The sequence below is a fragment of the Salvelinus namaycush genome, chromosome 2 (genome assembly GCF_016432855.1).
Source record: "Salvelinus namaycush isolate Seneca chromosome 2, SaNama_1.0, whole genome shotgun sequence".
NCBI lineage: Eukaryota > Metazoa > Chordata > Actinopteri > Salmoniformes > Salmonidae > Salvelinus > Salvelinus namaycush.
Genome location: NC_052308.1, coordinates 21,152,984 through 21,167,198, shown reverse-complemented (window position 1 = coordinate 21,167,198; position 14,215 = coordinate 21,152,984). Strand labels below are relative to the sequence as shown.

The 14,215-nt window shown below is 41.3% G+C and overlaps 1 protein-coding gene across 1 annotated transcript; it reads left to right on the top strand.

Annotated features, from left to right (window-relative positions):
• The first annotated feature begins 2,986 nt into the window (after positions 1–2,986).
• Positions 2,987–12,820, top strand: LOC120060032 (serine/threonine-protein phosphatase 4 regulatory subunit 2-B-like). Its single transcript, XM_039009100.1, has 9 exons — positions 2,987–3,116; positions 3,916–3,997; positions 4,307–4,477; positions 9,130–9,223; positions 10,215–10,252; positions 10,376–10,450; positions 10,571–10,711; positions 10,801–11,069; positions 11,288–12,820. Exons 1-9 carry the CDS (start codon positions 3,080–3,082, stop codon positions 11,629–11,631), a joined length of 1,251 nt encoding a protein of 416 aa, XP_038865028.1. The 5' UTR covers positions 2,987–3,079; the 3' UTR covers positions 11,632–12,820.
• The last annotated feature ends 1,395 nt before the right edge of the window (positions 12,821–14,215 follow it).

The window sequence follows — 14,215 nt, the reverse complement described above, 5'->3', positions numbered from 1 at the left end:
GCCTCTCGGTGGATGCTGCAGTGTATCCAACTGCTTGCACACGTGTTACCACTCCACTATGTCTGTCTGTCATGGCTTTTGCGGCATCAGTACAGATACCAACAAATCTTGACAACCAAAGTCCATTTGATGTCAAAGTTGTCCAGTACTTTAAAAATATCCTCTCATGTTGGCCTGGTTTCCAGTGGTTTGCAGAAGAGGATGTCTTCCTTAATTGCCCCCTCATAAACGTAACGGACATATACCAGGAGCTGTGCCAGGCCTGCCACGTCTGACTCATCCAGCTGTAACACATATAATTCACTGACTTTTTGTATGCGAAACAGTACTTGTTAGAAAACATATCCTGCCATGTCACTGATGCGTCGTGGAACAGTGTTGTTTGATGAAGGCATTGTCTGTATAGTTTTTTGGGCCTTTTCCCCCAGCGTTGTCCCAGCCATATCTGCCGCATTAGGAAGAATTTAGTCCTCCACGATAGAATGGGGCTTGCCTGTCCAAGCCACTCAGTAGCTCACCATTTAAGAGCTTTTAGCCCCTTCTTATTAATGGTATCTGCTGCTTTTATACATGTCTTACTACTCGAAAATCGTCTGTATTCCTACCCATGTGAGAGACGCAGACTCGGTCTCAACCTTTAAGTCTTTACTGAAGACTTATCTCTTCAGTAGGTCATATGATTGAGTGTAGTCTGGCCCAGGAGTGTGAAGGTGAACGGAAAGGCTCTGGAGCAACGAACCGCCCTTGCTGTCTCTGCCTGGCCGGTTCCCCTCTCTCCACTGGGATTCTCTGCCTCTAACCCTATTACAGGGGCTGAGTCACTGGCTTACTGGTGCTCTTTCATGCCGTCCCTAGGAGGGGTGCGTCACTTGAGTGGGTTGAGTTACTGACGTGATCTTCCTGTCTGGGTTGGCGCCCCCCCTTGGTTTGTGCTGTGGTGGAGATCTTTGTGGGCTATACTCGGCCTTGTCTCAGGATTGTAAGTTGGTGGTTGAAGGTATCCCTCTAGTGGTGCGGGGGCTGTGCTTTGGCAAAGTGGGTGGGGTTATATCCTTCCTGTTTGGCCCTGTCTGGGGGTATCATCGGATGGGGCCACAGTGTCTCCTGACCCCTCCTGTCTCAGCCTCCAGTATTTATGCTGCAGTAGTTTATGTGTCGGGGGGCTAGGGTCAGTTGGTTATACCTGGAGTACTTCTCCTGTCTTATCCAGTGTCCTGTGTGAATTTAAGTATGCTCTCTCTAATTCTCTCGTTCTCTCTTTCTTTCTCTCTCTCTGAGAACCTGAGCCCTAGGACCATACGTCACGGCAAACCGGGCATGATGACTCCTTGCTGTCCCCAGTCCACCTGGCCTTGCTGCTGTTCCAGTTTCAACTGCTCTGCCTGTGGTTATGGAACCCCTACCTGTCCCAGACCTGCTGCTTTCAACTCTTAATGATCGGCTATGAAAAGCCAACTGACTTTTATTCCTGATTATTATTTGACCATGCTTGTCATTTATGAACATTTTGAAAATCTTGGCTCTCTCTAATTCTCTCCTTCTCTCTTTCTTTCTCTCTCTCGGAGGACCTGAGCCCTAGGACCATACGTCAGGACTACCGGGCATGATGACTCCTTGCTGTCCCCAGTCCGCCTGGCCTTGCTGCTATTCCAGTTTCAACTGTTCTGCCTGCGGTTACGGAACCCCTACCTGTCCCAGACCTGCTGTTTTCAACTCTTAATGATCGGCTATGAAAAGCCAACTGACATTTATTCCTGATTATTATTTGACCATGCTTGTCATTTATGAACATTTTGAAAATCTTGGCTCTCTCTAATTCTCTCCTTCTCTCTTTCTTTCTCTCTCTCGGAGGACCTGAGCCCTAGGACCATACGTCAGGACTACCGGGCATGATGACTCCTTGCTGTCCCCAGTCCACCTGGCCTTGCTGCTATTCCAGTTTCAACTGTTCTGCCTGCGGTTATGGAACCGCCACCTGTCCCAGACCTGCTGTTTTCAACTCTTAATGATCGGCTATGAAAAGCCAACTGAAAATTATTCATGATTATTATTTGACCATGCTTGTCACTTATGAACATTTTGAACATCTTGGCATAGTTCTGTTATAATCTCCACCCGGCACAGCCAGAAGAGGACTGGCCACCCCTCATAGCCTGGTTCCTCTCTAGGTTTCTTCCTAGGTTTTGGCCTTTCTAGGGAGTTTTTCCTAGCCACCGTGCTTCTACACCTGCATTGCTTGCTGTTTGGGGTTTTAGGCTGGGTTTCTGTACAGCACTTCGAGATATTAGCTGATGTACGAAGGGCTATATAAAATAAACTTGATTTGAGTTGTTTCTCGCTCAAACTCCATTGGCTTATTTTTCTAATTGTCATGTTTCATTTCTAAATGTCTGCGCAAAAGTGAAGGTTTCGGTTAATGTGAATGGATGTTAATTATTTGACTAGGCTACCTGTATTTGACATTGTGGTGTTTCGCTGAACACTAGATGGTTAAAAACAAAAATAACGGTAGTGAAACGAGGCTACTCAGGCGAGAAAAAACCTCACCCAAATGTATAGCCCCGTTGGAAAATATACATGTACTGTTTCAAAATGTGAAGAAAAATGTGAATCACATTTTTATTTGGCGTACCCCACAGTTTGGGAATACCTACCTTATATGAACTGTAACTCAGTAAAATCTTTGAAAGTGTTTCATGTTGCGTTTATATTTTTGTTCAGTATCATTCTGGATGGCCAGCCATAATGAATGTTCAAAGTACAGATAGATCAGCTATCTGAAAGTTTTGACAACTTTCAAAACTATTAAGGCAGGCCACTTTTCAGATGAGGATGGTACAGTAGTAGTCTGTTACTCTCGTTGAATCTCAAGTGTTCTTTTTTCCCTCCAGTGTTCCCATTGTGCAACTTGTTGAACAGCAGCGTACTCCCTGTACTTTCTGAATCTGATCCGCCTGTCTACCAACAGGCAGTGACCTCACGAGCGCCATATTAAAATGCTTCTTCTTCCCTACTTTTTTGTGTTGAGAACGTAGCCACCATCAGTCTGCCTCTTGGTTTCAAGAGATTGACAGAGAACATGATGGAAATTAACTCACTCCAAGAGGCGCTCAAAGGTTATTTGGGTTCTTATAAATAGCGTAATACTTCGATTGAAAGGCAGACGTTTTGTTTACTTGATTCCACAGTGGTTAGCTAGTTATATCGCCAGGTGTTGAATGTAGCTAGCTAGCTATAAGCTAATGTTAGCAAGTCAGCTAGCTAATGCTAAAATTCGGAAGAAGAAGCAACGTTGCTTAGCTAGTTACAGTAGCTATCAATTCTCAAACCTCCAGAAAAGCTATCAAGCGAGCTACGTTATTTAATTGTTATCTACGTGTATTTCTGGATTCAACAATGTAGCTAGCTAGTTAACCATGATGGTTTTGACAACTCCATCGCCACATAGCTAACGTTAGCTAGCTTGACACCCAGCTAGCTGAGCTAATGAACTGATTAGCTACCGGTAGTTAGCTGGCTAGTTACCGGTACGTTAGTTATCTAGATAAGACATTGGCATGAAGTTAAGCCTAACTAGCTAGCTAATTGTTATGTAAATGGGATCCTAGCTAGTGTTAGTTAGGTGGCTAGTGAGCTAGTTTTGTGTTCACTTGTAGTTGTCCAATTGCCACAACTATCTGTAAAGGACAGCCTTTTATGCGAACACTCAATTAAATTCGCAGTTGGTGTCATTAACTTGATCATCCTCATTTGGCAGGTGCTTGTCTGAAGTTGGCTAGCTAGCTAGTTGAATGGTTAAAACACACTGACAGTGTTGTAGCCACACATCCCCTTCATTAGATAGTAATAAGCAAGCGAATCACTAAGTGTCCTTATCTGTTGTGCTCACTGATTTGATATCACTGTTCTCTGCAGACTTTGACAAGAAAGGGACGCAAGAAGTGGCTCCCCTGCTGGATCAGTTTCTGTGTCATGTTGCCAAGACTGGAGAAACCATGTAAGTAATGTTCCTGTTGACAAGCTTGGAACTACAGATTTCATGCATATGAGAGGATGAAGCATGTTCAGTGGGAAAACTTGAACACCACTGGTCCAAATGATGGAATATGCCAAGGCCATGCCAAGTCTTTTCTGAATGTGGTGTATAACTAAATAACACATTTTACATGTTGCTAGCTAAGTTATTATAATGTTGAAATGCAAAAAATGTGTATGCATCATATATTCTCACATTTTGCTTTATTTAACAAGTTAAATCATAGGAATGTGGATTATTCCTTTTAAGAAATGTGTACTCTTTCTCCAGGGTTCAGTGGTCCCAGTTTAAAAGCTATTTCCTCTTCAAACTGGAGAAGGTGATGGATGACTTCATAGCCTCAGCACCCGATCAAAGGGGGGTAGCCAATCCCAATGTGGAGTCCATTCCATTTGAGGACATGAAGGAGAGGATACTGAAGATTGTGAATGGATACAATGGGTAGGTACCAGCATAACCTTTAGGCAACTGTTTTCCTACAATCATGTGATGCCATCTGGAGTTCACTATTGCTGATTTTGTGGTGGTTATACAATGGCGCCATCTACTGGATAGGCATTTCTAGATGTCACATGTACTGTAGCAGGGCTTGACATTCACTTTTTTAGCCACTTGTCCCTCAGCCAAGTAGGACTGTTCAATATTTTTGTTTAACTTCTCAACAAAAAAAACATGTTCCTAACACAATTTTTACATTATTGTATGATGCAAGGAACCAATTTACAAAATAAAATGCATTACTATGTTTACCATAGAGAATCAGACAAAAAATGTGACTACACACAATTGGCTTCTTTGCATATTCAATCAAGACCGTCTCAAAATGCTCCTTTAGTTCTCTGCTGGAGGATGGTAGCCTGGTACCCTATAAAATGTTGCAACATTACAATTACTACCAAATACTTTTTTATGTCTTTATAAAATAATTCCCCCCAGGGCTCAAACAGGTTAAAACCTGACTCGGAGACAGTTCTTGGCCGACAGATCCTAAATTCATTCAAACACTGCACATTAAACATGTAAAAAGGAAATAAGACTGATGCAACAGATCAGACCATTTAGCTTAAAACTGTAATATTTATTTCTTCATATCATAAGCTCAACAATGCACACATGGCTGTAGGCTATGTGCGAATGCAATTAGAGGAAAACACTTCTCAGAAGCTCACCGCACGCGCAAGTGGACCGAGATGAAAATATCCATTAGAAATAGGGATGCGTGATATCAGTAAGCATATTGGAATCGGACGATATTAGCTAAAAATGCCAACATCGGCCCGATGTCTGTCTAGTTTAACACCGATGTGCAAAACCGATGTCAAAGCTGATGTGCATATTTATATAACATAGGTAGATGACGTAATGATGCCACAAAAATACAGCGCTACACAGAACAAATGCAGAAAAATACTAAGCGCACACTTCCAACAACTAAACAAGTTCAAGTACAGCAGTCATTTGAATGAGTAAGAACATTTCAGCGAGACAACTCAAAGGCGAAACCCATTAACGCCAAGATAATGGAATTCATTGCCCTTGACAATCAACCGTTCTCTGTTGTGGATGATGTTGGCTTTCGCCGACTGGTCGAGCACCTTGAGCCCTGGTACACACTACCATGTAGGCGCTATTTTTCAGATGTTGCCCTACCGGAGTTACACAGTATTGTTGAAACGCACATCCATGAGCTACTTGCTATGTGCGTCACTGCTATTAGCGTCACGACTGACATTTGTACCAGCGATGTCAGGCCCATGAGCGTGCTGAGTCTGACAGCACAGTTGGTCGACAGCCGTATTGCATGCTCAAGAATGTGCCGGTTCTCATACCGCTACTGCCATTTCAATGGCATTTGAGAACATGTTTGAAACATGAACACGCTCCTAGCTCCACAACTGACTCGAGAAATAAGCTCATCAACTGCGTCTGCTGCAGACATTTTACACTCCTGTCATGGCATAGAAACACCTGCTCAACAAAACTGCCGACACAGACCGTGGGGTTAAAACTTGCAAAAGTACTCGTGGCTGTGAACAAGCGATTCGGTGGCATTCTCTCTGAGCCTCTTTACTGTGTTGCCACCATGTTCGATGCTAGGTACAAGGACCGCTACTTTGATGCAGACAAGAAACAGGGTTTATGTGAAATGTTAGCCACAGCTGGACAAGATGGAAACGGACACGGTGACAGTGGGCATCGAGGAAGAGAGGCCACAGAGCTGAAACTTCACTGCTTGACATGTATGATGAAATCCTGGTTGAGACTGAAAAAATTAACAATGAAACAGCAAGTGAGTGAAAAAAGGTTTTTGATTATATCAAATCAAACTTTATTTGTCACATGCGCCGAATACAACAAGTATAGACTTGATCGTGAAATGCTTACTTACAAGCCCTTTACCAACAGTGCAGTTTTACTGATAATGGGGACATACGTAAATGCCAACAAAATAACTTTGTGTGTTTCAACTATTTAACTGTACTAGTCCGCAAACATGTTAAATATCGGTATCATTTTTTGGGGCAAGGAAAATATTGGATATTGGACAAAAATGTAATCTGTGCATCCCTAATTAGAATTAAGAGGGGAAATCTAAAGATGCAGCAACTAGCAAGGGTTACTAATATGACTAGGATTATGCCTTTGGCTGCTGGACAATATAATAAAGTTTATTTGAAAACCAGTAGAACATGAGAAAATTGCTGGTTTCAATGGCATATTAAGTATTTGTAAAATAATTGCCTCAACATTTCTATGGTAGCTTTTTTGGCTAGGCTACTTTGAAACAAGGTAAAGTATGCTTCATAAAATTACCTAAAATATCCAGGTTTTAAGCAGGTAAGTTTATGGTTAAATTGTTTCTAAATGCTCACCACCTCCGCTCAGATTCAAGGTGGATGGTGTGCGGTGCGCAACAAGCACTGTCCTTCACTCTGGTCTTGTGACCATTTGATCTGAACAAACCGTGCTTCAAGTATGTCGACAGAATCAAGCCTTTAGACGTTAATGTTAATTATCCTTCATTTTATTTGTCAAACATGACTGGCCACTTAGCCTATATTTATGTAATTAAAAGTCTCATTAAAGTTTGGCTACATTTTCTGGACTTTTTCCACATTTTGTTGCTACAGCCTGAAAATTGATTAAATTGAGATATTGTCATTGGCCTACACACAATACCCCATAATGTCTAAGTGGAATTGTTTTTCTAAACATTTTTTTTATTGAAAATGAACAGCTGAAATGTCTTGAGTCTAAGTATTCAACCCCTTTAAGTTCAGGAGTAAAAATGTGTTTAACAAGTAACATAAGTTGCATGGACTCACTCTGTGTGCAATAATAGTGGTTAACATGATTTTTTAATGACTACCTCATCTCTGTACCCCACACACACAATTATCTCTAAGGCCCCTCAGTCGAGCAGTGAATTCCAAACACCGATTCAACCACAAAGACCAGAGACGTTTTCCAATGCCTCGCAAAGAATGGCACCTATTGGTGGGGGGGTAAATAAATAAATAAGCAGACATTGAATAGCCTTTGAGCATGGTGAAGTTATTAGTTACACTTTGGATGGTGTATAAAAATCCTTCCTAACTCAGTTGCTGAAGAGGAAGTAAATCGCTCAGGGATTTCACCATGAGGCCAATAGTGACGTTAAAACAGTTAGAGTTTAATGCCTGTGACAGGAGAGAACCGAGGATGGATCAACAACGTTGTAGTAACTCCACAATACTAACCTAAATGACCGTGAAAAGGAGCCTGTACAGAATACAAACGTGCATCCTTTTTGCAACAAGGCATTAAAGTTAAACTGGAGAAAATGTGACACAAATTCACTTTAAGTCCTGAATACATAGCAGTATGTTTGGGGAAAGTACAACACATCACTGAGTACCACTCTTCATATTTTCAAACATGGTGGTGGCTGCATCATGTTATGGGTATGCTTGTCATCGACTAGGAGTTTTTTAGGATCAAAAGAAACTGAATAGAGTTAAGCACAGCCAAAATCCTAGAGAAACCTGGTTCAGTCTGCTTTCTAACAAACACAGGGAGACAAATTCACCTTTCAGCAGGATAATAACTTAAAACACAAGGCCAAATATACACTGGAGTTGCTTACCAAGATAACATTGACTGTTCCTGAGTGGTGTAGTTAGTTTTGGCTTAAATCTAAGGCAAGACTTGCCAGAGCTTGACACATTTAAATGAATGTGCAAATATTGTACAATACAGGTGTGCAAAACTCTTAGACTTACCCAGAAAGACTCACAGCTGTAATTGATGTCAAAGGTAATTTTAACACGTATTGACTCAGTGGTGTGAATACTTGTGTAAATTAGATATTTCTTTCATTTTCAATAATTTAGCAAACATTTCTAAAAACATGTTTTCACTGTCGTTATGGGGTATTCTGTGTAGATGGGTGAGAAATCATTTTTGAATTCAGGCAGTAACACAACAAAATGTGGAATAAGTCAAGTGGTATGAATACTTTCTGAAGGCACTATCTAATATCATCACATTTTATTTTTCTTTAGCTAGGTTCAGAGGACAAAGTCTTTGTTTTTCACTTTAGTTTTTACATTCATTTATATATACATATATTTTTTTTAATACACATTACATTTAATTAAATAAATAGTACTGACATCTCCGGTATACATTATATGTAGTGTTTTCCAGTAATGACCATTACCGATCATGAGCTCTCTAATCCCACCCCTGAGCTACTCGCAGCCCATCTCACCCATCACCCTCTTTTGATTTCCATGTGCCATATCATTTTCAACTGTGCTGTGATCTCTTATATGAATTTGAAACCTTTCTAATTGCATAGTATCCACAGAGCTAAAGATGAAAACCTTTCCTACGAGTATTATTATATTGTTGATTGACTATGGCTTTCCAAATCACCCAACACTGCTGTTTGTAGTGTTAATTTTAAATCAATGTTTTTTCAGCCACTCTTGAACCTGTGACCAGAAACAAGCTACATGGGGGCAATACCAGAATAAATTATCTAATTATTCTCTCTTCGCAGCAAAATTGGGTTTGTTTTAATAAACTCCTTACCATCGTTCCCTCAGAATTCCATTTACGATCCAGCGTTTGTGTGAGCTGCTTACAGAACCCAAGAGGAATTACACAGGAACAGAGAAATTCCTCAGAGGTGTTGAGAAGGTGAGTGGAGTGCCACATTTGATAGGATTTTTATAGTGTGTGTAATATATATATATATATATATGTATGTGTATCTCTCTCGTATGTATGTGTGTGTGTGTGTGTGTGTGTATATATATATATATATATATATATATATATATACACACACACACATACATGAGAGAGAGATACACATATTTATATATATATATATATATATGAGAGAGAGATATACACATATATCTATCATTAACAGTACCAGTCAAAAGTTTGGAAACTTAAACATTCAAGGGTTTTTATTTATTTTTACTATTTTCTACATTGTAATATAATAGTGACATCAAAACTATGAAATAACACAATAATAATCATATAGTAACCCAAAAAAGTGTTAAACAAATTCAAATATATTTTAGATTCTTCAAAGTAGCCACCCTTTGCCTTGACAGCTTTGCACACTCTTGGCATTCTCTCAACCAACTTCATGAGGTAGTCAACTGAAATGCATTTCAATTAACAGGTGTGCCTTGTTAAAGTTAATTTGTAGAATTTCTTTCCTTCTTAATGCGTTTGAGCCAATCAGTTGTGTTGTGACAAGGTAAGGGTGGTATACAGAAGATAGCCCTATTTGGTAAAAGACCAAGTCTATATTATGACAGTCCATCATTACTTTAAGACATGGAGGTCAGTCAATGCAGAAAATGTCAAGAACTTTGAAAGTTCAAGTGTAGTCGCAAAAACCATCAAGGATCTCAAATCTAAAATATTTTTTGATTTGTTGAACACTTTTGGTTACTACATGATTCCATGTGTTATTTCATAGTTTTGATGCCTTCACCATTATTCTACAATATAGAAAATAGTAAAAATAAAGAAAAGCCTTGAATGAGTAGGTGTGTCCAAACTTTTGACTGGCTGTGTGTGTGTGTGTATATATGTATATATATATCTCAATAAAATAGTATTTATATATTGCAGTGTTTGTAATAAAGGGTTTTTCTTCTCCCAGAATGTGATGGTGGTCAGCTGTGTGCATCCTACCTCAGAGTAAGCGTTGTTTTTTCCTTATTGTTATACATTATAGCAATGAAACATTTTTACAGAGGTTTGTTTTATTAAGTTTATATGATGTTCGGAATTGTCATTGTTATGTTTCTCTCTGTCATGAAGGAAAAACGGATGCAGTGGTGTGAATAGAATTAATGGTGTTATGTTGCCTGGAAACTCATCTGCTTTTACAGAGAGGTAAAGCGCATAGGACAGGTTCTCATTCTCCCATCCTAGTTTCACGTCAGTGATAATTGCCTAAAGGTAAATGCAGAAAGTAAACCTCACTTTTCTTAGTCTCCTATTATTTTCTTGCAGGAAAGTTAATGGCCCAGGGACCCCCAGGCCGCTGAACAGACCAAAACTCTCTCTAGCCAGCTCACTAGCGACAAACGGACTACCGGACAGTACAGAAAACAAAGACCCTACCACAGAGCAGGGACATGACACACATTCCAGGTACTTCAGTTGCTACCCAACAGACCATGTGATACTCACTTCCTACCGTTCTTTTATGAATTTAATGCGTGTTGAATCTTCTTTCTCAGTGAGGTGTCAGCATCGGATACGCTAGGGAGCTCTGTGAAGAACAAGCACTATGACGACCAGGAGGTTATGGAGGCGGAGCAGCATGAGGTGAAGAGGCTCAAGTTCAACAAAGATGAAGAGGAGGAGCAGGAGGTGGACACCCTCAGCTCCTGCCATGCTGACAGCTTGTCAGAAGAGACAGAGTCCATGGTCCAGGAGAAGGAGGAGAAGGAGGACGACGAGGAGGACAGTGAGGCTGCCAGTACTGCTGGGACTTGTGAAGACCAAGGTAGGACTGAATTTTCACCTCTTTTTCCATCATGCCGGTATACATCGCTGGTGAAGTCGTTTGTGGATATTAGTTAGTAAGTGTATGAGCAGAACCAGGAGTTGCCTGAATTCTGAGGTGTTCATCGCAAGTTCAGCTTATCTGTGTGCTAGATCTACGAGAACCCTGATGCAGTTAACATTGCTTACTCCGTTTTTGTGTCCTTGCCTGTCCCACAGAGCCATCGAGCACACAGTCGGAGCCATCAGCAGGGCCCGGGGCGGATAAGCAGGCAGAGGGGGAGGTACCTTGTGGCTCCCAAGAGGAAGGTAATGACATGGACCAGTCAGAACAGCAGGCCACTGCTGGCGTCCTGAAGAACCCTGAGGCCCGGCACAGCGATGAGGGCAGTGACCCAGTCAGCAGCAGTAGCGCCAGCAGCTGTAACAGTGCGGAGAATGAATCCAGGGAAGAGGCAGCCCCTGCTCCCTCCAGCAGTACTCCTGAGCCAGCTGCAGAGGGTGCCATGGAGAGTGGCAGCCAGGACACTGGGACCAGTGAAGAGCCCATGGAGCAGGACTAACAGCACCTCAGGATCAATCTATTGACCATTAAGAACATCTGTCCTCAAGTTTAGCTTGAGTGTCACCGGTGAAGGGGCAACTCCATCCTGGTCCCCTAGATACTTTACGCCTTGTCTACATTTTGGCTACTCCTCAAAATGACCACCTGTCATTGATGTGGACATCCACATTTTATTCTCAATTGAAGATTTTTTTAACTGGATTTTTTTCTTCTTCCCCTACACTCTATTTAAGAGTTTCCTTTTAAGGCTTGTGGTCTCCAGAGGTCTTTGTTTCAGCCTTGGTCAGTCTTTTGGGTTGCATATGATGTTTGTTCAAGCTGTGCTGATTGGACGGTGTGTTCACCTGGGTATTGTTTTCTCATCAGTTTGAGCATTTGACAGGTAAAGCAGGCCCAGTTTTGTTCCTGTAGCCAGTTGTTTTTCTCTGTGGATTATCACCCCTGCCAAACCACCAGAGTCAGGACAGAGCTAACCCTGCTAACTAACTTCCTCATTATTTATGCCGTCAGTTACTTACTCCAGAGATGAGCTAGCTAGCATTTCTGTTTGACTGAAGCTCGAGCCTCAGCATCCAGCCCATACCACTGTTTTTACTCATGTGCCGCCACCTTGGCTGTTGAGGAAAAAGTATCTTTCTATGTTATTTAAAAAAATCTATTTTCCTCGTGAGATGGAGTATTGTATTAGATTTTCCATGTGAGACCATATTCTCCTTTTTAAAATGCGTCTGTTGTCTTTGCTATGATGCACTACCGACCCAACTCGAAGAGTAATGTAACATGCTACTTTTACCTTCAGATATAAGATTATATCATTTTGGGGGCACCATAATTTATATAAACATTTCAACTCAACTACTTATTTTGTAAAATGTTATTTTGTGGCAGCCAGTTTAGTTTCCAAAACCAGCTGTAAGTACAAGATTACTTCCAATTTGGATTGTGATGTCACCAAGTTGTTTGACTGACAGATATCCAGAGCAGTTACTGGTTTCTTTCTATAGCTGTACTTTTGATATTTAGAATTTTAAATTTCTGTAAAGTAGACTTTTGTAGATTGTAATACAGTATGTGTTCACTTCCTTTGTGAAACCATATAATTGTATAATTTCTGTGTATACTCTGAATGATTTTGCTTTCAATGCAGTATTCAGATAAAGCAATAAATGTTCACATTTTTGTGTGGTCATGCTTTCTTACCCGTGAGGCATCTCGTTTAGTCCACTGAGCTGCTTTAAAAGGCTTATGCATGTTAACCCGACTGGTATCAGATGACCTCTTATGTCACAACCTCAACACCTCTGCAGAATTAAAAAAAAAAAATACATGTGTTGAAAGCAACGTGAACTTATGGCCATTTAGCCATTAAATCCTCAGTTCAAGACTATTCCTCGGTCACATTTTGTCATGTATTTGAACATGTTGTACGATGTGTCCCTTGCCTGAGCTCTTAAGAGCTGAAGACTAATGTCTAGGCTTTGGCTCAAAGGGCCAATGCAGTCATGCAGACAACCTGCTCGGTTACTTATGTATTCTTGAAATCCTCAAACTGCAGTCAGTTTAAGACCAAGCACAAGATGTATGAGAATTGTTAAGTTATACACAGTGTATAACTATTTTAACACCTTCCTAATACTGAGTTGCACCCCCTTTTGCCCTCAGAACAGCCTCAATTCGTCGGGGCAGGGACTCTACAAGGTGTTGAAAGCATTCCACAGGGATGCTAGCCCATGTTGGCCCCAATGCTTCCCACAGTTGTGTCAAGTTGGCTGGATGTCCTTTGGGTGGTGGACCATTCTTGATACACACAGGAAACTGTTGAGCATGAAAAACCCAGCAGGGTTGCAGTTCTTGACACACACAGACTGGTGCGCATGGCACGTACAGTGCATTCGGAAAGTATTCAGACCCCTTTTTCCACATGTTACATTACAGCCTTATTCTAAAATGGATTACATTGGTTTCCCCCTCATCTACACACAATACCCCAAAATGACAAAGCAAAAACAGGTTTAGGCATTTTAGCAAGTTTATTAAAAATATCACATTTACGTAAATATTCCAGACCCTTTACTCAGTACTTTGTTGAAGCACCTTTGGCAGCAATTACAGCCTCAAGTCTTGGGTATGACGCTACAAGCTGGGCACCTGTATTTGGGGTATTTCTCCCATTCTTCTCAGCAGATCCTATCAAACTTTGTCAGATTATATGGGGAGCGTTGCTGCACAGCTATTTTCAGGTCTCCAGAGATATTTGACCGGGTTCAAGTCCGGGCTCTGGCTGGGCCACTCAAGGACGTTTAGAGACTTGTCCCGAGGCCACTCCTGCATTGTCTTGGCTGTGTGTTTAGGGTCGTTGTCCTGTTGGAAGGTGAACCTTCACCCCAGTCAGGCAAAAGATTTCAATCGTGGTTTCAACAGACCAGAGAATCTTGTTTCTCATGGTCAGAGTCCTTTAGATGCCTTTTGGCAAACTCCAAGGAGTGGCTTCCGTCTGGCCACTACCATAAAGGCCTGATTGGTGGAGTGCTGCTGAGATGGTTGTCCTTCTGGAAGGTTCTCATCTCCACAGAAGAACTCTG